At 42.1% G+C, this 27,957-nt stretch overlaps 1 protein-coding gene across 2 annotated transcripts; it reads right to left on the reverse strand.

Moving 5' to 3' along the window:
- Positions 1 to 21: 21 nt before the first annotated feature.
- Nusap1 (nucleolar and spindle associated protein 1) lies at positions 22 to 27,950 on the reverse strand. 2 transcript variants are annotated; one of them, XM_055594343.1, is made up of 11 exons: positions 27,715 to 27,950; positions 23,461 to 23,529; positions 20,212 to 20,358; positions 17,388 to 17,544; positions 15,676 to 15,768; positions 14,285 to 14,394; positions 11,830 to 11,945; positions 10,498 to 10,658; positions 5,879 to 5,995; positions 2,832 to 2,940; positions 22 to 900 (listed from the first exon to the last, which is right to left on the reverse strand). In XM_055594343.1, exons 1-11 carry the CDS (start codon positions 27,829 to 27,831, stop codon positions 804 to 806), a joined length of 1,293 nt encoding a protein of 430 aa, XP_055450318.1. In that variant the 5' UTR covers positions 27,832 to 27,950; the 3' UTR covers positions 22 to 803. The 2 variants fall into 2 exon arrangements, with proteins under 2 accessions (XP_055450318.1, XP_055450234.1); XM_055594259.1 differs by having other exon boundaries at positions 11,830 to 11,948.
- Positions 27,951 to 27,957: the final 7 nt, after the last annotated feature.

The raw sequence follows: 27,957 nt of genomic DNA on the forward strand, positions 1-27,957 counted from the left end.
TTTAAAAAGAATGAACCCACACAGTGAAAATATTTTTATTTATGAAAATCCTAAGCATTACACACAACTCAGAATCTCTACATGGCAAGCTGCTATGCTCAGCAGCCCCACTCACTCGATTCCTACTTGTAAGATTTGAGTCTGACAAAGATGGTAATCCTTATAGTAGCAATTCTGTTTTCTTTTTGGTGGTACCAGGGATCAAATTCAGAGCCTGGTGTGTGGCAAGGACAAGTGTTGTACAACAGAGGCACACCCTCAGCCCTGTGGCTTTTATTTAACAAGTAGAAAGAACAGAGGAATTCTATCTTAAGATTATAATGAGCGACAGTTGGCAATTACATGAAATGATTACCTTTATAAAATATTGATCCATAACCAAATCAATAAGACTTCAATAGATCATTAGACTTTCCAGACTAGTGAACAAAGTAGTTGTCTTCCAGCCTGCCTTTTCCTTGGAATTTTAGCTGACTAAGCTTCTGCTGAGGCTGGCTGCCAATAGAAATGCACTTGTACAGAAAAGGGTGCAGGTCACCTCCATTAGAACTAGCAGGACCTTGCATGAAAAACCTGTTAAGAGCCTAGGACAGTCTCTTAGAAAGCAGACTTGTTTGGACATTGTATGAGAACCACTTCAGGTAGGAACTTGAAGGTGATAATACAGTCTCAGGGCACAGAAGAGAAAACACTACACAAATTACGATCAAAAGTTATGATACAAAAGAGCTTGACTAAAGTAGAGGAAGAGTATGAAAGCAACCACAAACGAAAAGAAGTTGAGAGTACAAAAACAGACAGGATCACTGGGCTTTAGTCACAACCAGGTTTCTTCGGGCTTCCAAAACCTTTGCTCTCCTCTCCTTTTGTTCTTGCTCATGTTTCTTCCGTTGCTCTTCCCTAAGAGGGACAAACAGGTTGCATGTTAGGCTAGACTTCGATGCTGACCTAGATAGTTAAATGGCATCTAGCACATGCGTGCAGCAGACATCTCCAGGCCACTGGCCTACAGGTTTCAGCACTCGTCAGCATTGTCTGCAAAGCTTGTTAACTCAGTATTCTTCCTTCCCCCCAACCCACCCCAGCACATCCAGTCACATCAGGACGGTGTACTTCGAGGGTCACTTTTTTTTTTTTAAATTATTTTTTAAGGCTTTATTTATTATGTATACAATGTTCTGTCTGCATTTACACCTGCACACGGGAAGAGGTTATCAGATTCCATTACAGAGGGTTGTGAGCCACCATGTGGTTGCTGGGAATTGAACTCAGGACCTCTGGAAGTACAGCCAGTGCTCTTAACCTCTGAGCCATCTCTCCAGCCCCTTAACTCAGTATTCTAAAGTTACAAATGAAACAAGAACCAGAGGACACCTTGGTGACTGAATTCAGTGCCAGTACTTAAAAAAATAGTTCCAAATGAGAAGTCTTACTCCTAGAAGTCAAACATGTAATCAGGCTACAGTATTAGAACTAAGGTCCACTGACTAGAGACAAGGAAAAAGAAAGTCCAGGTTCGCATTATCCCATGGATAGTAAAAGGTCTTGGTGGAAATGGATCCAAGCAAGATGCAGCTGATAGGTAACCTTTATCAGGAGAGTCCCAGGCAGTAAATCGGACTCCTTTGAGAGCCATGCTTGCCTTGGATCTGTGCGAGGCTTCACTCCTTACATGTGGGTTTTCTTGGGAGTGAAGAGTTTACACCTGCTCATACTTGAGCACTGGTGTCTGCAGGGATAATGTGCTGTTGGGGAGACAAGTCCCATAAGAGCATGCTCTGAATAACCTAGGAAGGCCTGGGAAGCAGGATGTGGTGTGCATTGCAAACCTAATTTGTAATCTATTTTGCTAGAGCCAAAAATACTTAATATTTACATTTCAAGATAGGCTGTCATGTCTGGATAGTGGTGATACACACCTTTTCACCAGCACTCAGGTGGCAGAGACAGGTGAATCTCAGTTTGAGGCTAGCCTGATCTACAGAATGAGTTCCAGACCAGCCAGAGCTATACAGAGAAACCCTGTCTCAAAACACAAAATCAAAACAAAAAGGCTATCATGTCTCAAAAAAAAAAAAAAAAAAAAAAAAAAAAAAAAAAAAAAAAAAAAAAAAAAAAAAAGGCTATCATGTACTCTAGGTCCCCAACTCACTTTTAAAGAAAGTTCTAGAGGTGACTGGTTTTGTTTTGTTTTCTTTCTTTTTCTTTCTTTCTTTTTTTTTTTTTCTTTTTGAGACAGTTTCTCTGTATAGCCTTGACTGCCCTGGACTCACTTTGTAGACCAGGCTGGCCTCAAACTCACAGAGATCCACCCGCCTCTGCCTCCCAGAGTGGGATCACAGGCTTCATGTGAATGATTTTAAAGGTGACTGATCTGCTATGGCTTGAAAATTGTTTATCCACGTTTGGTCCCCAATGTAACAGAGGTGGTGAAATCTTCCAGAGGTGGGGCTTAGAGGAAAGTAAAATAAAATAAAATTAATCCTTGGGATTAATGCAGGAATGAACTAGCTATTCAGGGAGGAGGCTGTTAAACAGATAGCCAAACATTGCCTAACCTTCACACATTCTTCCTTACTCTCAAAATGCACCCATGTTATTTGCTATCTAGAGCATAAGGCTCTATCAGTACCTTGGATTTCCAGAAATGCAAGTCAAAATAAACTTTGTTCTCTCTAGAATATCTAGCCTCAAGCATTTTGTTATAGCAATACAATATGGAACGGAACATTCTACTTCTAACACTATTTTGAAATGCTATCCCTCACATGCTTTGGTGTGCTGTCTTTTGAAATTAGAAGACTTACAACATGAGATAATTATGTACTCACCTGTTGTGGAGATGAGGTTGTTTATACGTTTTCCTGTGGAAGCTAACTCTGTTTACACATTCATTCAGATTGTTATTCTCTTTAGATTGCCCCCAAGGTTTCAGCTTTCCTAGGTTAGGAAGAGGGGTGTTAAGATGCTTTTATTCACAACTACATCATTGTCTCCATCTTTTTGGCTACATATCAGCATTTTCACTCTGTTTTGTAGATATTTACATATATTTTCTGCAGCATGTTTTGATTTCACATTCCAGATATAAACCGTATTTTTTCTCTAAAAATAAAAATGTTTCTTCATAAAAAGTTTTTCTTATGACTGTATGTATATGAACGTGAGTTCCCACGTCAGAGGACAACTTTGGAGGGCTGGTTCTTTCTCCCCCACAAGGGTTCTAAGAACAACTCAAGACTGTGAGGTGTGTGCAGCAAGCACTGATGTACTCAGCACCTCACCAGCCTGCATCATGCATGCTCTTTAGTACAAAGACTTTTTTTTTTTTTATTTACTTGTGTGCATGTGCCATGGCATGTGTGAGGTCCACAGATGACTTGCTGCAGCTGATTCTCATTATACCATGTGGGTCCCAGGAATCACAAACTCAGCCTGTCAGATTTGATGGCAAGTAGCTTTACCTACTGAGTCATCTCACTGGCCCTAGTGTCATCTTTTTTTGGGGGAGGTGGGGTGGAAACAGGGTTTCTCTGTGTAGCCCTAGCTATCCTGGAACTCACTCTGTATGCCAGGTTGGTTTTGAACTCAGAGAGAGCCCTGCCTCTGCTTCCAGAGTGCTGGGATTAAAGGCATGCATCACCACAGCCATGTTCTCTCTCTCTGTCTCTCTCTCTCTGTTAAATCTAAGGAAGTCATGGGGGGGAAAAAAACCTCAATACAGAGGCTAGGGAGATGGCTCAGTGGTTAAGAGTGTATTGTGTCCACAGAATACCCAAGTTCAGTTTTCAACCCCCCATGTCATCTGGCTCATGCCACCTATAACTCCTGTTCCAGGTGACTGGACACCTTCTGACCTCCCTGGGTTAGTGCATTTACATGCCCACAGACAGTATACATAATTTTAAAAAAATCTAAACAACAAAAGTATTCTAATCAAAAAATCTGTTACTATTAATCTAATTATACAAAATAAAGGAATTACAATCAAATAATTTATCTTAAAATTATATAAGTATGGGCTGGAGAGATGGCTCAGTGGGTAAGAGCACTGGCTCCTCTTCTGAAGGTCCCAGGTTCAATTCCCAGCACCCACATGGCAGCTCACAACTGTCTGTAACTTTGGCTCCAGAGGACCTGACACCCTCACACAGACATGCATGCAGGCAGGCAAAATACCAACGCACATAAAATAAAAATAAATCTTTAAAAAATTGTACGAGTATTATGTTCACTATCAAAATTTTAGTTTTTAAAAAAGCATTTAATATTTTAAAGTTTTTGTTTGTTTTCTGTTTTTTGAGACAAGGTTTTGGTGTAGCCCTGCCTGCCCTGGAACTCACTCTGGAGACCAGGCAGTCCTTGAACTCAGAGATCCATCTGCCTCTGCTGAGGTTAAAAGCCTGCACCACCAGTGCCCAGCCTTAAAGAAATTTTTAATCTCATTTGTGTGTGTGTGTCCACCTGTGTGGGTGCAATTTGGAGGCCAGAATTGTCAGATCTCCTCAAATTGGAGTTAGAGATAGTTGTGAGATGTCCGATGTGGGTGCTGGGAATAGAACCTGGGTCGTTTGGAAGAGTAACACACATTCTTAACCACTGAGCAGCTCTCCAGCCCCAAGTCTTTGGTTTTAATTTGTGTGTGAACCTGCTGAGTCTATGTGTGCCATGTGCATGCAGGTGCACAGAGAGGCTAATAATAATAATAATGGCTGAACCCCTGGGAGTGGGAGGTGCAGGCCACTCTGAACTACCTGGTATGGGTACTGGGAACTCAACCTCAATTCTCTGCAAGAGTATTGAATACTGAGAAGTGCTGAGCCATTTCTCCAGCATCCTCAAGAGTTTTTCAGTGAGACTGTTAGATTAGGTTAAAATCTGCTATAAAATATGATGGCTACAGTTAGTGTATTTCATTGCTGGGCATGGTGGCTCACACTAGTAATTCCACACCTTGGGAGGCTGAAGGAAAAGAATGGCCATCAATTCAAGGGCACACTGGGATAAAGAGGGAGTTTCAGACTTGCCTGAGCTACACAAGGAGAACTAGTCTCAAAAACCACTCTCTGCTTCTAGCCAATGCAATGTTCCGGCCTGGCCTCCTTTCTGCTGCAGTGTCTTCCTGTCACATTAACTGTATTCACCTAAAACAACTGTGATAGAATGTGATGGGCCAGCCTCCTACTCTTGCCACATTGCCTCTGCCACCAAAATGAACTCTACCCATCTCCAAAATGTAAGACACAATAAACCCTGACTTGATTAAAGCATGCACCAGCACACCCAGCTAAGAAAAAATTTTTAATAAATAAAACAAAGATTCCATCATTCCGAAGTTCAAATTCACTTTTGGCTTTGTGCAAATTTGAGGACGCCTAGAACACTTTAAGCTCTGTCTCAGAACAAACAAAGGAGCAGAAACTGAAACAGTATTTCTATACCCTGATCCTAATAGCCAAAGATGAAAAGTACACACAGGCTAACCTTAAGCTGACACTGATCTGTTGACAAGTTACATTCTTGGTTAACAAATGTGTAAGCATATCAATTGTTTTTTTCCCAGTGGAAAATCTTTTAAGTCAGGGATTCTTGTGGAAGCAGGGGCAGAAATTTATATGGTAGGATTTCCTCCCAGTCACAGAATGTTTTTTTCTTGTTTTGCAGTGTTTACTTCACCACTATATATATATATATATATATATCTACTATATATATTCTCTCTCTCTCTTTATATATATATACACTCTCTCTATATATATATAAATATATATATATATCCACATACGTGCACACATACACCTCTAGCTTTTGACATCTTTTGATGCAGAACTGTTTAAAGTCTTGTACCAGCTTTGTCTTTCCAAACAATCCCACATACCTTTGTGTGGCTTGTAGTTGAGGGGGCGAGACAAGCTTGCTTTGAGATCAAATCCTGGCTTCTTACTAGAGCCTGGAGTCCGTGTTGCTTCAGTTGTCAACTTGAATGGGGTAATAACTAAAAAACAAACAAAAACTTAAACTAAAAAAATACCAAAAAACTTATTAAAACAAAGTATGAAGATTAAAATTTTATTTCTTAGGTTTGTTTTGTGTGTATGAGTATTCTGCCTGCAAGTATGTCTGTGTACCACATGCATGCCAGTGTCCAGGGATTTAAGAGGGCTATTGGATCTCATGAAGTGGAGTGACAGACAGTACGAGTTGTCTCATGGGTGCTGTCCTCTGAAAAGCAGCAAGTACTCTGAACTGCTGAGCCATCTCTCTAGCTGCCTAAAGTAGAGGGTTTTTTTTTTTTTTAAGATTTTTATTTATTTACACATACATACATACAGTATTCTGTCTGTATATGTGCCTGCAGGCCAGAAGAGGGTACCAGATCATATTATAGATGGTTATGAGCTACCATATGGTTGCTGGAAATTGAACTCAGGACCTTTGGAAGAGGAGCCGGTGCTCTTAACCGCTGAGCCATCTCTCCAGTCCCCCAAATTGAGTTTTTAATCAAAGAATCATTTTACCATTTAAAAAGATCTACATTATGGATGAAATTTTTTGTTCTCATCTTCTGTTCCATGGTAGAATAGAACGTTCACTTCCTGTGATGGAATTAATGCATTATGAGAATCCCTACAGTGCACACTAACTCAGTGTGCTTGAATAAGGGTGATGCCAGAAGAGGGCACCAGATCTCATTATAGATGGCTAGGAGCCACCATGCAGTTACTGGGATTGAACTCAGGACCTCTGGAAAAACAGTAGGTGCTCTTAACCTCTGAGCCATCTCTCCAGCCCTTCAAGAGTGGGCTTTGAAATATCAAAAGCCCACAGCAGCCCCAGACATTCTCTTCTCGCTGCCTGCTGATCAGAATGTAGAGCTCATCTCCTTTCCCAGAACCACACCTGCCTGCTGCCTTGCTCCCTTGCTACCATGGCCCCTGCAAGATGAAACTGTAAGCAAGTCCCCAGTTAAATGCTTTCTTTTATGAGGTGCCTTGGTCATGGTGTCCCTTCACAGCAATAGAATAGTTAGTGAGACACTAAGGTTGCTGTTTGAGCAAACAACTAGAAACCATCAGCTTGGTACTTGAAGGGCCTTTACTAGGTCTGAGTAGCACTAGAATCCTGATAAAGTCTCTAGAGCTAAGACATTTCTTTCATCAAAAGCCCTAGTCTTTGGCAGTGTATTACAGAAGCCCAAACAGGCTGAGTAAGCTCTGTGGAGGTTGTGATGCAGATGTGGGGCTAAAGAGCGGTAAGAGGGGTGGGACCAGCAGAGGAACACTAAATATTGAGATCTGTTCCCTAGCTGGCCACCCCTGAATATTCTGAATGGCACCACCTTTTCTAGGATCATCTGGAAACAGAGTCCCTGAAACAGCTGAGGGCAGGGGACAAGGCTCAGCAATAAAGGTGCTGGCAGAAGCCTAGCAGCCTGAATTTGATCCCTGGAAACCCACATGGGTCCAAGGATCTACAAGTTATGAGTTCCACATGTTGGCCTCTGACCTCTGGCGCACATGCATGTCTTACACATACATGGTCACCATCATCATGGGAGAGACAGGGCGCAACTGTAACTGCAGCACTTGAAAGGTGAAGGCAGGGAAGTCTGAAGCTCAAGCAGCGCCAGCCACACAAGCACCTGTCACAAAAAGCAAGTAAGAAGGTGAAAAGAGGGCTAGGGTGGTTTGGAGACCACAAGTCCTTCCAGGGAATCTGCGTCCAGTTCGCTGAACCCCCATCACATGTTCACAACTTCCTGTAACTCCAGCTCCAGGGGGGAACTCACAACTTTTAGTCTCTGTGGATACCTGTCTTCATGTGCTCTTACTTACCCCAGATACACATAATTATGTAAAATTTAAAAAATAACTAATTAACTAATTAGTCCAACACATTTATAATCCCAGCACTCAGAAGGCTGAGGCAGAAAGACTTGGGAGGTAGAGACCAGCCTGGGCTACACAGTCACTTCCAAGCCAGACTGGAACAGTATAAAACCCTGTCTCTAAATAAATAAATTTTTAAAAAATTCATACTATTATAACTGAAATAGAGAAAAAGAACTAATTATATATGGGCCAAAGAGTTATAGCTGTAGTTATTAGTAAAAGTTACTGTTTAAGAATATAACTTTTTTGTTTTTGTTTTTTGTTTTTCAGGGCAGGGTTTCTCCGTGTAGCCTTGGCTGTCCTAGACTTGATTTTATAGACCAGGCTGGCCGTGAACTCAGAGATCTGCCTGCCTCTGCCTCCCTGAGTGCTGGGATTATAGGCATGCTCCACCACACCTAGCTGAATATAAATTTTTATTTCATAGAGGATGGCATAGTTTATCAAGCCTCATATTGCTATATTTGAGCACCAAATATCTATCATATTTATATTTATTTCCCTTCACAGGGGAAGCTACTCAATCATGTTTAACCTTAACATTTGAAAAGGAGAGCTAAAATCCAGAGTCACCTAGTTAAATAATCACAAAAGAGATTTTAGATTACCTATTGTGGAGAATCACCTAGTTAAAGAGAATTCAAGTCATCTGTTGTGGTAACGGCAGAGTGGGGTGCCTTGCAGCACAGTGAGAACAGGAGTGGTGTTTGCCCTTTAGTACACTGGTCTTAATCCTGTATCAAAGAGAAATTCTTGCATTCCCACAGCATATGATGTGTTCTGGAGTTACCTATATGTCTTTGGGGATAAACTGAAATATATCCATATTTTAACGTTAAAATAACTGAACATGTTTAAATCTTGAAACATTCTGCTGAGTGAATGAAGTCAAAGAAAATCAGAGTTAAATTTTATTCATGTAAAATTCAAATCTTGTAAGGATGGTGGGGATAAGAACAAAATAACATCTCATTTTAATGAAGCCCTGAATTACTTGGCAGAAACCACTCAAAATGAGGTAAACACTTTGGTCCAGGCCTCATGTCTTTATCTCTGAACACGTTTGAACCCTCTTGTACTGTGAGGTAGGTGCTGTTCAGGCTCAAGCCCACTGTGAAATGAGAAACACTAACCATTTTTCTCTGATCACCCCTGCCCAGGCCATTTCTTCATTTTAGAATGCTAGGCAGAATGTTTGCTGGCCGATGCTGGTACGGATAAGGCTTAAGATGATAGAGCCAAGGGCTGGAGAGATGGCAGAGAAGTTAAGAGCACTGACTGCTCTTCCAGAGGACCTGCGTTCAACTCCCAACACCCATATGGGAGCTCACAACTGTCTGTAATTCCAAGAGTTGACATCCTCACACAGACACACATGCTGGCTAAACATCAGTGAACATAAAATTAAAAAAAAGATGAGGGCTGGAGAGATGGCTCAGAGGTTAAGAACACTGGCTGTTCTTCCAAAGGTCCTGAGTTCAATCCCCAGCAATCACATGGTGGCTCACAACCATCTATAGTAAGAACAGGTGTGCAGGCAGAATGTTGTATAAATAAAATCTTTGAAAAAAATAAAAAAAGATGATAGAGCCAGATGAGAGGTCATTCAGGGGAAGAATTCCGTAAACTTACTATTCTCATCTCTGCACTGTGCATGTGTGTTTGAGAGAGAGATGTGGGGTCAGGCACTGTCCACTTTTCTCTGAGACACAGTCTCATAGCCTGGATCTCGCCAACTGATGGATTCCCAGGAACCGCTGTCCCTGTCTCCCCAGCAGTGGAGTTACAATACGCATGTTACTGCGTCCAGCTTTCTTCTTAGACAGAGGCTCTAGGAACTGAACTCAGGTCCCTGAGCTTAAAAGACCAGTGTTTAGACTCACTAAGCCACTGCCTAGCCTTCAATTTCATCTTCTTTCTTACTATTCAGTTAGGCTGTTAACCCACATAGAGCCCCTCGGTCTCCACACCAACTATCATCACCAATGGTGTCCTCCTCCAGTCTAAAACATGGATTGTTCTGGTATTAGAAACTTGGTGATGTCTTCTGTATAATCAAAGACTCACAATTTTGAGGAAACTCTAAGAAGAATCTTGGTGTGTGCGTGGGGGGTAGGAGAGATGATCAACACTAGGGCCTTGAACACAATAGGAAAGTCTCTACTACTGAGGGGTACATTTTGATTTGAAGTGTGATGTCACTATCACAGTGTTTCTTCTCAAAATCATCTCAGTGGCTAAGCAAGTCCTTAGTGTGTGTAAGGCCCTGGATTCAGTCCCCAGTAAGAAAACACAAAGAGGAAAACAGAAACCAATTAGTGGGAACTGAAGGTGGCATCTAAGTAGATGAGAGTGTTGAGAGCAGAGAGTAGCTCAGGGAATGTCCCCTCACTGTCTTAGGGCTGCTTTTCAACAGAAGGGACCCGGCAGCAGGGCTGCTGTGCTTTTAGCCCGTGTCTCTGGCGCATCCCTCACCTGTATAAACGAAGACTATGCTATGACTTTTTTGCAGCTGGTTTTACGAATATGTGGAGACTTTAGAGGAAGAGGTATGTTTAATTTCAGAAAGCTACAGTTTAAAAAAAAATTTTTTTTTTTCTTTTACCTGCAGTAGAATTCCTCCCAGTGGTCTTTAACCCGGGTGTTCTAAACACAGCAGCCTGGGCTTTTGAAGCACTCCCAGGCAGGGTCACATGTGGAGACTTTCTGGCTGGAGTCTTGGTCAGTGAGTACTTATGTTCATTATCTTTAGTAGCGGCTGAAAACCTACGCCCAATAATGGAGGAGAACGTGAGCACTTGTAGCAGGAGTAACTAAGGCTGATTTTGAACTTGTAAATGACACCACTAGACCATCACCAGGCAGCTAGCAAACCTCTGGAAATACTTGCTATGAATCAACCTCTCTTATACAAGAGATATGTTTTTAAGCAAATAATTTGTCAACTTGCATTATTCGTAAAAATAAGTTTTGAGGGGCTAGAAGATAGCTCAGCAGTTAAGAGCACAAACTGTCCTTACAGGATCCAGGTTTGGTCCCCAACACCCACATGGCAGTCTGTAACCATCTGTGACTGCAGTTCTGGGTACCTGACACCTTCTGGACTCAGAGAGCAAGAGGCAAATGTTCTCACACATCAAATAGTAAATCTTTGATACATTATTTATAGTAAATCTAAGATACATTATTTAATAAGATATATATGTGTTTTCTGGTATTGTGTTGGCCAATGGCAGGCCTTGAGGGGAATGCCTGTGGGATTCAGGTCACCCCTCAGGAGCCTTCTGTCCTTTCCTCCTGGCAATATTAAGTCAAAGGGACAGAACATTCTCCAGAGAAGTGATGATAACATCTGCCTCAAATGCTCTCCTTTGGGGAGTGATGTAAATGAACACGCCCTACTCACGCCAGATGTCACACATGTATTTCAGATGATGCTTCCATCATCTGCCCTGTTAGAGTTCCTGTTCTAATTTCCTCCAGTGATGAGCAGGGATGTGAACATGTAAGCCAAATAAATGCTATCCTCCTCAGCTTGCTTTCAGTGATGGTGTTTCATCATAGAAATAATAGTAACTCAAAGACATGATCCTATACTTTAATATATATGAAAACGACCAGTGTGGTGGTGTTGGTTTAAAATCAAATAGAGACGTGGATTTAGGGCTGGCAAGTCAGCAAGACTAACCTACTTGCAAGTGGGAGACTGTCTCCAAAAAAAAAAAAAAGTAGATGGGTACTGATGACAACTGAAGGCTATCCTCTAGGCAACAAATCTACATATACACACCCAAGCATTTCGGAACACTTGGGGTACAGCTCAGTGGTGGAGCCCTTGTCCAACAAACCCAAGGCCCTGGGCCCAAGCCCCAGTGTGCATGTGTGTATACCGTGTGTATACATACCTACATAACCTCTTAAGAGAAAATATTTTTACCTGACGTTCATCTTAGTTGCTGACTGGCCCTGTGAGAGCTGCTGTCTGGCAGGAGTACATGGTACGGAGAGTCTTCCTCTAGGTGGAACTGGCGTCACTATGCCTTTTTTGTCCAGCTGCTTTTGAAAAGAAGAAAAAGCCCCATTTTAAAATCTTGGCCTTGGGCCAGCAAAGCTCAGTGGGTAAAGGCCAAAATATGATGAGCTGTGTTCCTTCCCCACAGCCATGTGGGAGAGGAGAGATCCAACCCTCATCAACCGTCCTCTCACTGACAGACAGACAGACAGACAGACACACACACACACACACACACACACATACACACAATGTAACTTTACAGTAAGAACTTGTTCTCAAACAAGATGAGGTAGTATATCTCTGTAATCCCAGATGGGGTGAACATGATCAAGGGTTCAAGGCCAGCCTCAAGGCTATCTTAGACTACATAAGAATGTATTCTCAAAATAATAAACAAAACAATAAACAACAACAATTAAAAAAAGAAAGAAAGAAAAAATCCCCTGGAAGAGCAGCAAGTTTTAGCTTTCTTTATTATATGTGTATAGGTATTTTGCATGTATATCTGTGCACCTTGTGCATGCTTGGTACCCAGGGGAGCAGAAGAGGGTATCAGATTTCCTAGAACTGGAGTTACAGGCAGCTGTGAGCTTCCATGGAGGTTCTGGGAATTGAACCCAAGTCCTTTGGAAGAGCAGTCAGTGCTTTTAACCAGTGAGCCATCTCTCCAGTCACAATAACATCTGCTCTTAACTGCTGAGCCACGATTCCAGTTCCACTCAGTCCCTTTTATTTTATTTTTGGTTTTTCAGACAGGGTTTCTCTGTGTAGCCCTGGCTACCCTGGAACTTGCTTTGTAGACCAGGCTGGAATGGAACTCACAGGGATCTGCCTGCCTCTGCTCCAGAGTGCTGAGATTAAAGGTGCGTACTACCACTGCCCCACTTCAGTACCCTTTAAAATTTAACCTTATACTTTTTTTTTAAAGTTTAGTGTTATAACTGGCTAACATCAGTTTTGAAAAATATCAAGTTATATAGTACTAGCCCTCACATGAATGTTTCTCGGCCCTGTCTAGTACCTTCAATTACAGAGAGCAGTAACACTGACTTCCTATGATGTCATCAATTCCTAAATCTAACTCAGCTAAGAGTTGGCTCCATCACCTTGAAGGAGCAGCGAGGCCAACAAAGCCTGTACTGAAAACCCCTGAAGGAACTGTTACCACAGCAACCCTAAGATAGCCATTATGAATCCCTCATTTGAAGAGAAAAACTCAAGCCAGAAACTAATTCATTCTCAATACAAGTAAGGCAAAATGATTGTGGAAAATAGAACATATGCCACTGTGGATGAGGATATCTATTTGTCTGTCTGTCTATGTATGTATGTATGTATGTATGTATGTATGTATGTATGTATCTATCTATCTATCTATCTATGTATCTATGTATATTATTTTTGTTTATACATGACTATATTATTTCCATTTATTTTTTAATTAAAAAAATTTTGTGGCAGGTGGAGGTGGAGCACATCTTTAATCCCAGCACTCAGGAGGCAGAGGCAGATGGATCTTTATGACACTGAGGCAAGCCTGGTCTACAGAACTAGTTCTAAGACAGCCAAGGCTACACACACACACACCAACACACAAAATAAAAAAATTAAAATAAAACAAAACAAGCTGTCTTGAAAAGCAACACAACAAAAACTTGTGAGAGCACTCAAACACACAAAAAAGTCTCATTCTGCCGCAATGGCTGACCTGGAACGCACCATGTAGCCCTGTGCTAGCCTCAAGCTCATCTGCTTGTCTCTGCCTTCCGAGTACTGGGTTAAAGGCATGTGCTACAACATGGCAGGATGCAGTTTTATTGACGGCTTTAAAAACTCTGACGGGAGGAGAAAGCAATTTGAAGAAAGACGTGTCAAACCCAAATAAGTTCATACACAAATACAGTCATATGATGATAGCTACATTCACTATAGTGTTCAATTATTTAAATAATTAACATTAATTCAGGAGACAGAGGCAGGTGAAAATCTGTGAGTTCGAGGCCAGCCTGGTTTACAGAGTAAGTTCCAGGGTAGTCAGGGATACACAGAGAAACTCTGTTTCCAAAACTAAAACCAAACCAAACCAAAACAAACAAATAAATTAACAAGATAGAGCTGGAGAGATGGCTCAGTGGTTAAGAGCCATGTTCTTCCAGAGGACCTGGGTTCAATTCCCAGGGCCCATATGGCAACTCATAACCTTCTGTAATGCCTATTCCAGATGATTCAACCCCTGCTTCTCAACTCCCTGGCCCCAGGCAGGTACATGGTACATATAACAACATGTAGGCAAAACAAATACACACACACACACACACACACACACACACACGCCCCAAAACAAAACAAAAAACCATGCATTTTGTCTGCTGCATACCTTTAGTTTATTAAGTGAATTGTTTTCTTTAAGGTGTTTCTTTTTTCTTACGATATATTCATCAATGGATTCCATTTTCTTAAAATGAGCCTCATGAAGCTTCTTAAAGTCTAGAATGTTCCAAATCATGAGAAGTAGTAAGATAAAAATCTATTTTAACCTTTGCTGTGTTCTTATCAATGTTTATTCTCTTTACTTTCCTGACAGTCAATTTTAATATCATCTCGGCTAAAACATTAGCCAAATTAACTGAATTCCAGAACATTCAGCTTTCAGAACTCAGGGGAAAGCTCATCTTGGAGGCCAGCAACAGCAGTACCCCCACTGACCAGTTCCCTGACATCTGGCTTTGGAGAACAAGAGATTTGTCTTCTTCCACCTCAGTTAGTTAAAGGGCCTTTATTTAATCATGACAAAACACACTGTGCCTAATGTGCACATGTGAGATGGGGACTGAAATCCAGGGCCTCCTACATGCTAAGCACATGCTCTACCATTTGAGCTACAACTCCTCCTGCCTATGAACACTGACAGTTTTTATGCTGAGACAGCACTGAGTTAAAAGACATCCACAAAGGTTCAGATAATAAATATGTTAGGCTAGCATGGTTTTTGTCTCATTTGTTTTAATCCCTTTGAGAATTTTAAAGCTATACTGAGTGTAGGGGCACATGTCTATAAATACAGCACATGGCAGGAAGAGACAAGAAGATTTAAAATTCAAAGCCAGCCTTGGCTACAGCATCCTGGGTTTGAGGCTTCCTGGGCCACATTAAGACTCTGTCTCAAAAAAACAACAACAACAAAATACAAAACCAAAGGTCAAAAACTTAGTATGAATACTATACCTGCACATGTGCAAAACCAGCTAGTGCGCTTAATGTCTGCACCATCTCTCTATCCCCTATTACTAAATTTCTAATAAATGAACAGTATTCTGTTAATCTATGTGTCAGGCAACATAAGCCCAATGAGAAAATTGTTTTTGTCTTTTTGACATACTAAGACAAATGACACAATAAGACAAGCTGGTACTGAACCATGTGAGCATGCTGAGTATGGCATGTACCTAGTACGTAAATATTATGCCATTAGGTAGTTATTGAAGCCTTGCTGTGTGCTTTTTCATGTGCTAGGTACTAAGCAGTGGAATACTATTCTCAAGCTTTACACCAGCCCACTGAAGCCTGAAGGACAGCCACTGCCACTTTACAATGCCAGAGTCAGTCTAGGTATCAGGTGCCCATGACCCTCCAGCTGGCAACCTGGAACAGTGGACCATGAGTCCTGGCCACCATGCCTCGGTCTTAGCTGCTGCCAAGCACTGCCTATTCAACAAGAGTCTGAAGGAGGGAAAGCCGCTTTTTTGTTTCTTTGTGTGCAAAACTTACTTGGTGTAGTGGCTGTAGTCCTTTTCTTATTCCTCAGTTTGGATTCCACGCTTAGCAGTCTTTCTTCCAAAGGCCCCTTCAAATCTTTACTGTCTAAATAGACAAATACAACAAAACAAAAACTTTTTTCCATTAAACTGTTGACTTGAATAACCAAAGATATAAAAAAACTTCTACATTTCTCTTTCAACTAACATTAAGAAACTATTATTTAGGGGGCAGTGGTGGGGCATGCCTTTAATCACACATTCGCAGAGGCAGAGGCAGGAAGATCTTTGTGAGTTCAAGGCCAGCCTGGATTAAAGAGAGAATTCCAGGACAGCTAGGGTCACACAGAGAAACCCTGTCTTGAAAACAAAAGCAAAGCAAAAGCAAAACAAAACAAAACAAAAAAGGACACAGCTTCTCAGTCTGTGGGGTCATGCAACCAAACATGGAGGCTAGATGGAATCTGGAAAAAGTAAAAGGTTTCTGAACATGAAGTAATAACCTTGTATGCATCCCAATCAAAGAAATAGGCAAGTGTTTTTATCAGTGAGTTCTGCAAAAAAGCTAATGAGAACAAAATGGGCTCTTGTCACCAAGGAGAGAATGACCTTCCCTAACTTCCCAGAAACCTCTTATTTTGGTCAGGATAAAAGTCATGGCTTAGGATGTTGCTGAGTCACAGAGCTCTTGACTTGCAGCTCCTGGGTTTGATCCCAGTAACAGTGGGGCGTGGTCACATGCTTCTAATCCCAGCACTCTGGGAGGCAGAGGCAGGTGGGTCTCTGAGTTTGAGGCCAGCCTGGTCTACAAATCGAGGCCAGGCAGCAAGCACTACACAGAGAAAGCCTGTCTCAAAAACAAACAAACAAACAAACAAACAAAAAAACAAAAACAAAAACAAAAAAAGAAGTTAAATACAACTCAGTGGTCTTTTGCATTTATTTATAGGTTTTGCTTTAATTGTAAAACATGTGAAAGTTCCAAGTGTGGCCACGGTGACTGTGCTCCTCTAAAGAGTTAGTTCCCAACTCTAGCATCTGTGATGTCACCTCACTTAAGAACAGGTGATATAATCTCAAACAGAGGTTGTTTTGGTAGGTAGTAATCCAGTAAGACCAGTTCCTAAGAAGAGATTCAGACAATCAGTCGCAGGAACTCTTAAAGTGGAGGCAGGAAGATTGCTGTGAGTTTGGGGCCAGCCTGGGATATAGTGTAAGGCTCTATCATAAGCCAAATAAACAAAACAAATATCATGTGATAACAGAGCAGAGCATGTGACAGCAGGCCAAGGAAAACAGACTTGCACAGCCACTATAAGGTACAAGAACAAAGAAGGTATGCAGTTACCTTTAATTGACATGGTTAATTGACACTTTAGAGTTGCAGCTCCTGAATCTATACTACAACCAATTTCTGTTCTTTTTCTTGCTTTTTTTTTGGGGGGGGAGGGAGCGTGGTACATTTATGTTTTTGTTATTTTGTTATATGTTTGCTTTTTGAGACAGGGTCTTCTCTATTATTCAGCTCTGGCTATCCTAGAACTCACTATGTAGACCACACTGCCTCAAACTCACAAAGATACACCTGCCTCTGCCTCCCAATTAAAGGCACACAACCACACATGGCTTGATTTCTTTATTTTTTTAACTGCCTGGTTTGCATTCCTGAGAAAGTAATGCACATGGTTCCCTTAGCAATGTCAGTCTGAAAATGTTAGTGCTTACCATTTATCTCACTGGTTCCTGAGGAAGCTGTACTCCTGTCTTCTTGGTTCTGGTCTGGCAGAAAAGAAACTTCTGTAGTAGCTCTGAGGTCTTGGTTTTCCTGATTTTCTTCATTTTGGGATACGTCAGTATCACTTCCTTTTATCTCAGAATGATCCTGCAACAAAGTTGGGGGAAAAAAAAGAATTGGTACCTTCTAACAAAAAGGGTATGAAAATAGGTGATGTGGGAGTGGGTCAGAAAAACAAAAGAGGAATAAGACTTCTGAGTGTTTGAACCTCTGCTCTGAGAACATAAATTTAAAAGCAGATACTGGAGGCCACTAGAGAGGACAAGATTTATTTCCTTATGGATAATGAACTAAGATTTAGACTCAGCTTCTAAGCGCAGCATGGTCACACACACCTGTAATCCCAGCATTTGGGGAGGCAGAGGCAGGTGGATCTCTGTTGAATCTGAGGCCATCCTGATCTATAAAATGAGTCTGAAAGAATCAGACTAACTTTGTAACCTATGTTTCTTTTAACTGCCTTATAACCTACAGTTTTAGGCCTATGTTAATTAAAGCCTTGTAGTGCTTCTCCAGAGAGCCGAGGAATGTAAAAGTTCCTGCCATCAGCCATCTGTGAGGGCAGAGATAAGGAAGAGAACAAGCAGAGATCCCTACTAAATGAAGAGTAAATCACCGAATGGCGCCTGTGAAATGGGCTTTGTTTGAAAACCGGGCCAAATGACCCCAATCCTTCTCCTGCATAGCTCCTGACCTTTGATCCAAAGCCTGTAACCCCCATTCCTCAGAATAGACATGGGATAAATTAGTTACTCTCCCATCTTTAACTGTGGCTGTATCTCATGTGGCAAGAAATTCCAAACTGACTTGGAGATCAGATATTTACGGCAGGACTGACTGGACCTAAGGGTGCCCAGAATCAATTATTTTAAAAGTTAAACACCTCATCCAATCCTAAATCGCCAAGAAGGGAACCCCAGGAGATTCCTGCCTTGTGTCTTTTAAAAACCTAAGGTCTTTGTCTCCCGGTGCCACTACTAGCTGACCAGCAGGGGTGACCCCATTGCGCAATGGTCAAGAGGAATCTCTTGCGTTTTTGCATCGATGGATGATTAGTTTCCTGAGTTCTCTTCATACCTTCTTATATTTAGGCTCTTGCTGGGCCTAACAAGTCCAGCCACGGCTACACAGAGAAACCCTTTCTCGAAAAACAAAACAAACTAAACAAAAAAATTATTAAGGCTGAGCATAGTGACACACACCTTTAATCCCCGCACTTGAGAGGCAGAAGCAGGTGGATCTCTATGAAGTAGTTCAAGGCCAACCTGGTCTACCAAGTGAGTTCCAAAGCAGGCAGAGAGGGCAACATAGTAAAGCCCTGACCTCCCCCCTAATTAATTAAAAAAAAAAAAAAAAGAAATTAGGACAGACATGTTGGCTCATACATATAATCCCAACACTTAGGGTGAGGCAGGAGAATTACCACGAGTTTAAGGCCAGCTGGGGTTGGAATCTGATTCAAAAAACTACCACCAACAACAGGAGGCCCATCATGGTGGTGCATGCTTTTAAGCAGGGTCTAGTCACATGAGTACCAGGTCAGCAAGAGCTATACAGTGAGACCCTGTCTCAAAGGGAAAGGGAGGGAAGAAAAGAGGGAGAGGACAAGAAGAGAGATGCTATGTGGTAAAAATTATATTTGATTTCTGTTGTTGTTTCACTGTGTAGCACCAATTGTCCTTGAACTCATGCTCCTCTGGCCTCTGCTTCCCCAACACCAAGATTATAGTTGTATACCTTCCTGCGTGGAAAAGGAAGTTTCGTTTGAATGTGATACAAGAGTAAAATCTGTGTAATCAAAGCAAGCAAGGAAGGCTCCTAGTCGCTGTGATCACACACTATTGACAGGCTGTACAGGATGATCACCAGGCCAGGAGCAAAATTAAGAAAGAGAGCTTAAAACTCCACTTCAGGCTGGCTTCTTTTTCCTTCATATTTATTGCAGACCACATCTATGAACAATATGTGAGCATTCACATTAATTCAATCAATTTTTAATGAGTTGTGTATGAGTGCATGTCCCAGTATATATGCACGAGTATGCTTATGATGAATGCTAGAAGAGGGCATTTGGGGTGGGTGGGACTGGGGGAGGAGGCTCTCTCTATTATTCTCCACTTTGTTCCTTTAGAGCACGCTCTCTCATTGAACCTGGAGATTTGGGTTTTAGGTTAGCCTGGCAGCCAAAGAGCCCCAAAGATGCTGCTTGCACTCCCTTGCTAGAGTTGCAGGTGTGCACGGGACGTGGGTACTGGGATCTAAACTCCAGAGCAGCAAGCACTCTTAACCCCTGAGCCAGCTCTCATCGTTCTCCAGAGCCTTAGATGGGGATTTATTGATTTACTCATTTACTCATTCATTCATTCATTTATTTATTTTATGTGCTCCACTGTAAAGGTGTCAGATCCCTTGGAAATGGAGACAGTTGTGAGCTGCCATGTGGGTGCTGGGAATTGAACCCAGGTCTTTTGGAAGAGTAGACAGTGCTCTTAACCACTGAGTCATCTCTCCAGACCCAGATGGAGATTTAATGTAGGCTTAATACTAGTAATTTCTTCCTGAGTGCTAGGGACAGGAGTGAAGTGGGAGCAGAGCAGACACAGGTCTTTGCCTCTGAGTAACTTGCAACACATGCTATATTTTGGCTAGCTGGCATCATAGGGGAAGGTAAAATGGAAGCTTGCTAATGTGCCGTTATGTTAGCTTATGGTAGTTATGGTGCCTTCTCTTCAGTTTTTGCACAGTGCCATTCACCTGAAAGCTAGGAATTCCATGAACGGTCTTGCGCTTCCTCTTCCTTGTTTTGGTGACATGACCAATTGGTACTCTCTCAGCTTGCTCCTCACCATTAATTTGTATCTCAGTCTCATCACAGGAGAATGCAGAAGATGGATTTTCATCCTGGAAAAGACGGAGACAGTATGGGCCATGTCCTGCATGAATGGTCACTAGCAACTTCTTTCTAAGTCAAAGTAACTTGTCACAGATAAGGGAACAGCACTTGCACTGTCATAAACTAAAGTAAAAAGTTACAATATGAATACGCATGGTCAGAAAGCAGAGCATCCAAAACAGACCTGCTCATATAAAAAATCACTGTTAGGTTAATGCTTATGTATTAGGGAAGGTTCTTTTTGTAAATAAAATACATAATGCTATTATCTATATTTCTTATATTTGTAGAAGAAAAAAAATCCTTTGTTTCCCTCTGTCAGGAGTCCAGCGGCCTGCTTTGATATTTAAATCTCAGCGGAGAGATGGCTTTTAGCAGGCCTTTACTAATGGCAGAGAAGAACTTGCAAATCCATCTCCTTTTGTTTGTGACAGCAGGTGAGATAGCTTGTGAGGGTCACACCTCTTCCTCAGGCTCCTTGTGAAAATTAACCCATTGTTCTGAGATGTTTTACTGGCTAAAAGTAACTCCTCACAAATAAAGAGAGGTCAGAGGGCTGGAGGCAGAGGAGGAGGCAGAGACTTGAGGCTTGCTGCTTGCACTGCTTGCTGTGGTAGCCTGCCTTTTGCTGTGGCTGTCGAGTCTGGACCTTTAAAAAGTTTCCTGTGTGCTGTGTGTTTATTAATATTAATCCTTACTCCCGACTCAAGAACCGGTCGACTCTGCTGGCTGGCTCCGGCATTCCTCCCATACCAAAGAATGTGGATGGCGGATAGCTGTTTCTTAGGTGTCCCACATGCTAGGGAATTACACTAGGGGTAAACATTATCCAGCACTTTTCTCACTTTTTATTTTGAGAAGGGTCTCACTAAGTTTGCTGACTTTCACTTTTGATCCTCCTGTCTCGGCCTCCTGAGTGCTGAGTCACAGATACGGTTCACACCACATGGGCTTGAATTTTTTTTTTTTTTTTTTTTCAGATAAACTTACATATGAATATGGCTTAAAATACTAAATACAAGATCTGGAAAGTATATAGTTCAGCAGTTAAGCACTCACCTACTATGTACAAGGCCCAGAGTTTGACCATCAGTACTTTGGAGATGTACAAGTACAGAAACAATCATGAAAGCAATTGGCTTGTCACCCTGGCTATTGTAGCTTTTTGTCAGGAGGTTCCTCATTTGTCTCTAGGGAATCCTGGCACACTCATTCATATGGCTTTTGTGTTAAAATGTAGCTTTTATCTGTGCTCTTCTCTCACACCTGAGACTCCTAGTAGACTGATACCATTTTAGTCAGTGTGCCACACCTTTAGCGCCTTCAATTCACCTTCAGGTGTTGTTATAGGCAGTAAGTTTTGTAAACCGTAGGTATAAGCATCTTTAGTTACTCCTCTTCCCATCCCATTTAGCTTGTGTGTGCTGAGAAATTGAACACAGGGCTTCATGAATGCTAAGCCAGCGCCCCACTTCTCAATTTCTGTCATCTGTTGAGACAGTGTTTTGATATGAAGCCCAGACTATCTTGAGCTCTAAATATGCTTCAGGTTCCCTAGTGCTGGGAGTAGGTGCATGTGTGGCTCTTTCTGTTCTCCTTATCAGCGTTGGCCATGTTTGTGTTCTGTGTAATCTTAACTGAAACATCTCTATTTGCCCAACTATCTTGATTCTATGGACAGTTCACCCAATAAGTTATTGTAAAGTGTGTTTTGTCTGTAAGTTTTCGTTTGTTTTCTATACCAGCATTCTTCGGGGCTCTTTCTCCTACTTATCTTAGTGTCCTGCAGCTTTGTCACAAATGTTTATTATCTGGGTTGTTTGTTCCTTAGGAGCTTGAATGTGGGAGGAAGATTTCTTTCTTTCTTTCTTTTTCAAGACAGTGTTTCACTGTGTAGCCATGGCTGTCCTGGAATTCATTCTGTAGACCAGGCTACAGAGATCCGCCTGCTTCTGCCTGCCAAGTGCTGAGACTAAAGGTATGTGCCACCATCACCACCTACTTTTTTTTTTTTTTTAATTAAAAAAAGTTATATGCATTGGTGTTTTGTCAGCAATATTATGTCTATGTGAGGGTGTGGGATCCTCTGGACCTGGAGTTACAGGCAGTTGTAGCTGCCATGTGATACTCTTAAACACCAAGCTATCGATTCAGCCAAAGAAGGGAGCTTGTCGTAAGACAGGATTCTAACAATAGATCCTTGGGTGGAAGAAGTGCATTATGCCCTAGGCTCCTTGAGTGCCCAAAGTCAGCACCTGGCTTTGCTTGACAACCAGTTATCTTTTCAGGGAAATCTGGTACTCCATATCCTCTACACATGGAGTGGTGTGGACTTCTTTGTCTCCCAACTTTTAGAGCAAAGTGGTTGAGCATGAATGCATACATCTGTCATCCTAGATACTTGGGTAAGACAGGAGGGTCTCAAATCTGAGGACAGTCTGGGCCACATAGGAAGACCTAGCACATATAAATAAACAAACAAAGATGCAAACCTAAAAATAAACACAAAAAGAGGAATTCAGACCCGCTATGTAACCTGGGTATTTATGGCTGTAAGTCTAGTTTTTATCCTGCTCCTCTCCTGCTGTCTCTCTGTCTCATAACTTATAATTAACTTTTGCTTTCCCTGTTTTTTTGTTTTGTTTTGTTTTTTCTTTTAAGATAGGGAGTTTTATTAGCTTAGACTGGTATTGAACTCAGGAACTTCCTGCTCAGCCACGGGAATGCTGGATTACAAGCATATGCCATGACACCAGGTACTTCTGCATTTGTTTAAGACTTCTATTCACTAGATAACACGGCATTTTCATCATTTACAATGAAGGAGACAATTCAGTCCCTGGTCCTGTTATTATCTGATAATAACACCAGATAACAATACACATCCTATCTTTCCCTTTGTTCATGGTTTTTGGTTTTTTTTTTTTGAGATAGAGTCAGGGTGTAGCCTAGAACTCTCTAGTGGCCTGTCGTGGCTCTACCTCTCAATGTTGGACCTATAAGCATGATGATCTACACCATCTATTACATCTTAAATCATCACTGATAAGTATTAATTGCTCACTAAACACGACTGTTTAACTAGGTAAGTGATAAAGAACATTACTTACCTGATTTGTATTTCCTCCCCTTGTTTCGGGATTCAGGCGTGCTTTCAAGGCTCTTAACAATTTGTCTGCCTGTAGAAAGAACAGCTCATCATTACAGTCAAAGTAATTAAGTGAGAAAGCTGTGACAAACACCTCTTTTCTTCTGTTTGTTGAATGTATTCCAGTCGGCCAGCTGACTACAACAGTGGCCTGGGTAGAACTGGATTTCACACCCTAGTGACAAAGTCAATAAAGACAAAAACACACATTGTAATACAGTGGGTTAGGTGTGTGAGGAAGCTTTGGCTTCTGTGGCTCAAGAGGATAGACATCAGCAGGTGATGGGATGTCCCAGGTTTAAGATAGATGTCCTGGCTGGAGCTGCTGAGATCTGAGAATGGAGAAGGGGGTCAAACAGAGAACAAGATGGAGAAAAAGCAAAGGAAACAAAGTAGGACGGATGATGAAGAACCAAATTCAGCACGGCTAGAGCACAATTAATAGGGAGGGGGCTGAGACAGAAGGTGGGAAAGCAGTCAAGAGCACAGTTTTGCTAGCTAGACCTGCCGTGGAAGGCTTCTTGAGAATAAACTTTATCCTTGCAACAAAGAGCAGTCTCTAAAGAGACAGGGCAGCAGGTGACCAACTGATGCTTAGGAAATCAGAACTGCAGAGAGGGATGCAAACCTTCTCAGGAATAAATCAGCAGGAATTCAGAGGACTAGGAAAACGTTGTTTTTGGGGGGGGCAGTTTCTCTTGTGGGCAGGTGGTAGCATGTAGTGAGGGTCTTACAAGACCTTGGGAAAGACAGACCTCCTAGATTCGCCTTCCATTCTAGGAAAGCTTCCCTTGGTCTTTCCTGGAAGACAAATACTAATCTGACTGGCTTTCTTTTTTTTTTTTTTTTTTTTTTTGAGACAGGGCTTCTCCATGTAGCCTTGGCTATCCTGGAACTTGGTCTGTAGATCAGGCTGGCCTGGAACTTGTAGATCTGCCTGCCTCTGCCTTCCAAGTTCTGGGATTAAAGGAATGTGCCACCACAGCCCAGCTTGACTTTAAAGGTCAAATGTAGTGAGGCATAGCAATTCTATGAGATTTACAGGACTGCCTGGGCTACAGAATGAGACTGCATTTCAAACAATCAAAAATCAAATATATTAAGTTCTTTTTCTTTATGTGTCCTTTAAAAAAAAATTTAGGGGGTTGGAGAGATGGCTCAGGGGTTAAGAGCACTGGATGCTTTTCCAGAGGTCCTGAGTTCAATTCCCATCAACCGCATGGCAGCTCACAATCTGATGCCTTCTTTTGGTCTGCAGGCATACACGCAGACAAAGCACCTGTACAAATAAAAAATAAATTTAAAAAAATTTTAGCTGGCCATGGTGGTCCGTGCCTTTAATCCCAACACTCAGGAGCCAAAGATAGGCAGATCTTTGTGAGTTTGAGGCCAGCCTGTCTTCATAGTGAGTTCTAGACAGCCAGAGCTATACAGTGAGACCCTGTCTCAAAATAAGATAGTAAAATAACTATAAATTAATAAAATAACTTTAAACTTTTTGTTTGTTTTTGGTTTTTTGAGGCAGGGTATTCTTTGTGTAGCTCTGACTGTCTTGGCACTAGCTCTGTGGATCAAGCTGGCCTTAAATTCAGAGATTCACCTGCGCCTGCTTCTAGGATTAAAGGAGTACACCACCACCAATTGGCTTAAATTTTTTAAATTAAAATATAATTACTGGCTGGGCATGGGAGCACATGCCTTTAATCCCAGCACTTGGGAGGCAGAGGAAGGGGGATTTCCAAGTTTGAGGCCAGCCTGGTCTACACATTCAGTTCCAAAATAGACAGGGCTGCACAGAGAAACCCTGTCTCAAAAAAACAAACAAAAAAACCAAACAAAACAAAATTGTTGTTACACATACCACTAAGTATATAAACACAACCTCCTCAGTCCATGTTTCTGTGTTTCTTGTATGTATATGATTTGATACACTTAAGAGGGACCCAACCAGCTGGGTAGTGGTGGTGCATGCCTTTAATCCCAGCACTCGGGAGGCAGAGGCAGGAGGCCTCCTATGAGTTCAAGGCCAACCTGGTCTACGGAATGAGTTCCAGGACAGCCAAGGCTAAAACAGAGAAACCCTGTCTCGAAAAACCCAAAAAGAGGGCTCAACGTCCACGTGGCTCTTTCCTTCTTATACAGTTTATCATTTACCAGTAGTAAATGGTAAAGCTTGAAATCTGCTCTGCCCTTTAAGTACAGGAGTTTTGTTGAGGTGTGAGCCTAAGCCACATACTTCAGCTGTACTAGACTTCTCTGCATGAAGACATCCAGCTATTAATAAAATGGTTATTTCCTATAATGAACCTTACCTGAGGTTTCCTCTCAGACTAAATAATCTAGGTTTATTTGTTTGTTTTGAGAAGGGTTTTACTATGTAGAGTTGGCTGGCCTGCAACTCACTATGTGGACGAGGCTGGCCTCAAACTCAGAGTTGGCCAAACCTAGGGCTTAGTTCAGGGTTGACAAGCCCTTTACCAGCTGAATCATATCTTCAGGCTTGTTTTCGAGACAGGGCCTACAATTTATGATCCTCCTGTCTCTGCCTCCCCAGGGCTGGGATTATCGTTCTGGCATTCAAAAATTAGAAACTATTTCTTTTCTTCATTTCAAAACAGAATCTCACTTTGTAGCCTGATTTGTTCAGGAACTATGGAGACCCGACTGGCTTCTTTCTCTTCCCTGGCGCTGGGATTAAAGGCCTGTACCACTATGCCCAACTAGATGCAAATTCTTGTTTGCGCTCCTGTATTTAGGCATGTGTGCCACACAGTGCAGGTGTGGAGTTCAGAGGACAATTTTGTAGAGTTAATTCACTCCTTCCATGATGTGGGTCAAAATACCAGGCTTCTGTACCAAACACCTTTATCCAATGAGCCATTTCATTGCCTGACCAGGAAACGGTTTCTTAACATACTATCCAAATCTCACCAAGTATGCAACATGACAAGTGAAGACATTCAGCAAGTCAAGTAACACGAGATGAAGCTCCAGAGCCGACACGAAGTAGAAGTGTTATTCATTAGCATTAGGACTGAATGGCTGTCCATTTATTGTGGTGAGCACTGCTCTAGGAGCTAGAGAGACTGGTGAACAAAACAGACATCCTTCTGCTGGGCTAGTGGGAAAATATGTAACTAAATAAGCTGGAAATAGAGAACACATCAGGGTTAGGGCACAACACCTAAACAACGTGATAGAGGTGGGATGGGGTGGTCCGCGTTCAGATGGTGGTGATCAGTTGAGATGCAGATGAGATGCGAGGTGACAGGTGTAGGCTGATAAACAGTCAGGCCACAGGTAGTGGTACAGATCTATATGGTCCTAGCAGGGTCCTATCCCAAGTTTTAGGCTAGTCTAAGCTGTATGCTGTTTTCCAGGATACTTTGGGCTGATACTGAGACTTTGATAAAGTCTAATTAAAAAAAAAAAGTCCAATCCAGATAGGGAAAGCCTGAAGGGCTAAGCTTTATTCACTACATTGAGGAGCCATTAAACTTAAATAAGAAACATTTCCAAGTACTCTTCATTGCCATTCAGACACACCCAAGGGGACGACGGTGGCCTCATTGTTCTGTTTAAAAACATTGTAAACCATTTGTGATGACTGACTAGACATTTAGTGCAAATATCAGTTTACTGCACAAATCTGTGCTGTATCCATGTGGGAAATCTCAACTCCAATATAGCAAACCCGAATCTCTCAAGGAGGCCCCACATTTCTCTGAACACCTTGCAACTCAGGATTCAAAGACCTTACCAGTTTTGAAAAAGCCCACCATCACAACAGTGATTAATGTACGGACGATCATGAAAGATCTCGGTCGCCAGCCATCCCATTAAAGGCCCATGAGAGCGTAGGTACTACAACAGTTTACTGAAGAGTAGTTGGGAATTTTCCAGAAGCCAATTCAGTTTTTTCTTCAACTGCCTAATAACCGGCATAGACAAGACATTGATTATGCTCTATGAACCTTCGTTTCCCCTCTCATTAGCGCTTCCATTAAGAGGCGTTTATGGGCTCCTGAGAAAAGTTAGCCTCCGAATAATGTAAAGGCCGTGGCTTTTCTTTCGTTTAACACATTCCAGCCACCGCGAACGGAGCCGACTAACCCCCCAAAACAGCGTTCCCCGGGGACTCCTCTTAGTCTCTTTGCGTCCTACACCGCGGCTATCCCGCCCACCCAGCTGCCCGCCCCGCCAGCCAGCACCGTACCCTCAGGTTAGCCCGGAGGCCCAGCCTTTTGGCTAAATTCTGCAGGTCACTGTACTTGAAGGCGTCCAGCTCCTCGGCAGAGGGGACGGTCATCGTGTTCTGCAAGCCCGGCGGCATCCAGAAAAGCAGCCGCACAGCTCAGACAGTTCAAAACTGGCGCCGCCGGAGACGTTGACAAGCCGACCTCTATTTTCAGTTTAAACGAGGACTGCTGTGCGTCCATTGGCTGACCTGCTTCGAGGC

The sequence above is a fragment of the Psammomys obesus genome, unplaced genomic scaffold (genome assembly GCF_907164565.1).
Source record: "Psammomys obesus unplaced genomic scaffold, mPsaObe1.curated_primary_1811, whole genome shotgun sequence".
Lineage (NCBI taxonomy): Eukaryota > Metazoa > Chordata > Mammalia > Rodentia > Muridae > Psammomys > Psammomys obesus.

What these genes read in the sequence shown, in the direction of transcription:
- Nusap1 (XM_055594259.1), bottom strand. Translation starts at nt 27,831, where the DNA reads ATGCCGCCGGGCTTGCAGAACACGATGACCGTCCCCTCTGCCGAGGAG. An exon ending in GACTACAGCCACTACACCAA is followed by an intron (nt 14,395 to 15,675) that starts GTAAGTTTTGCA and finishes GGAACATTCTAG; the next exon opens with ACTTTAAGAAGCTTCATGAG. An exon ending in TGGGAGGAATTCTACTGCAG is followed by an intron (nt 5,996 to 10,497) that starts GTAAAAGAAAAA and finishes TTTGTTTTTTAG; the next exon opens with TTATTACCCCATTCAAGTTG.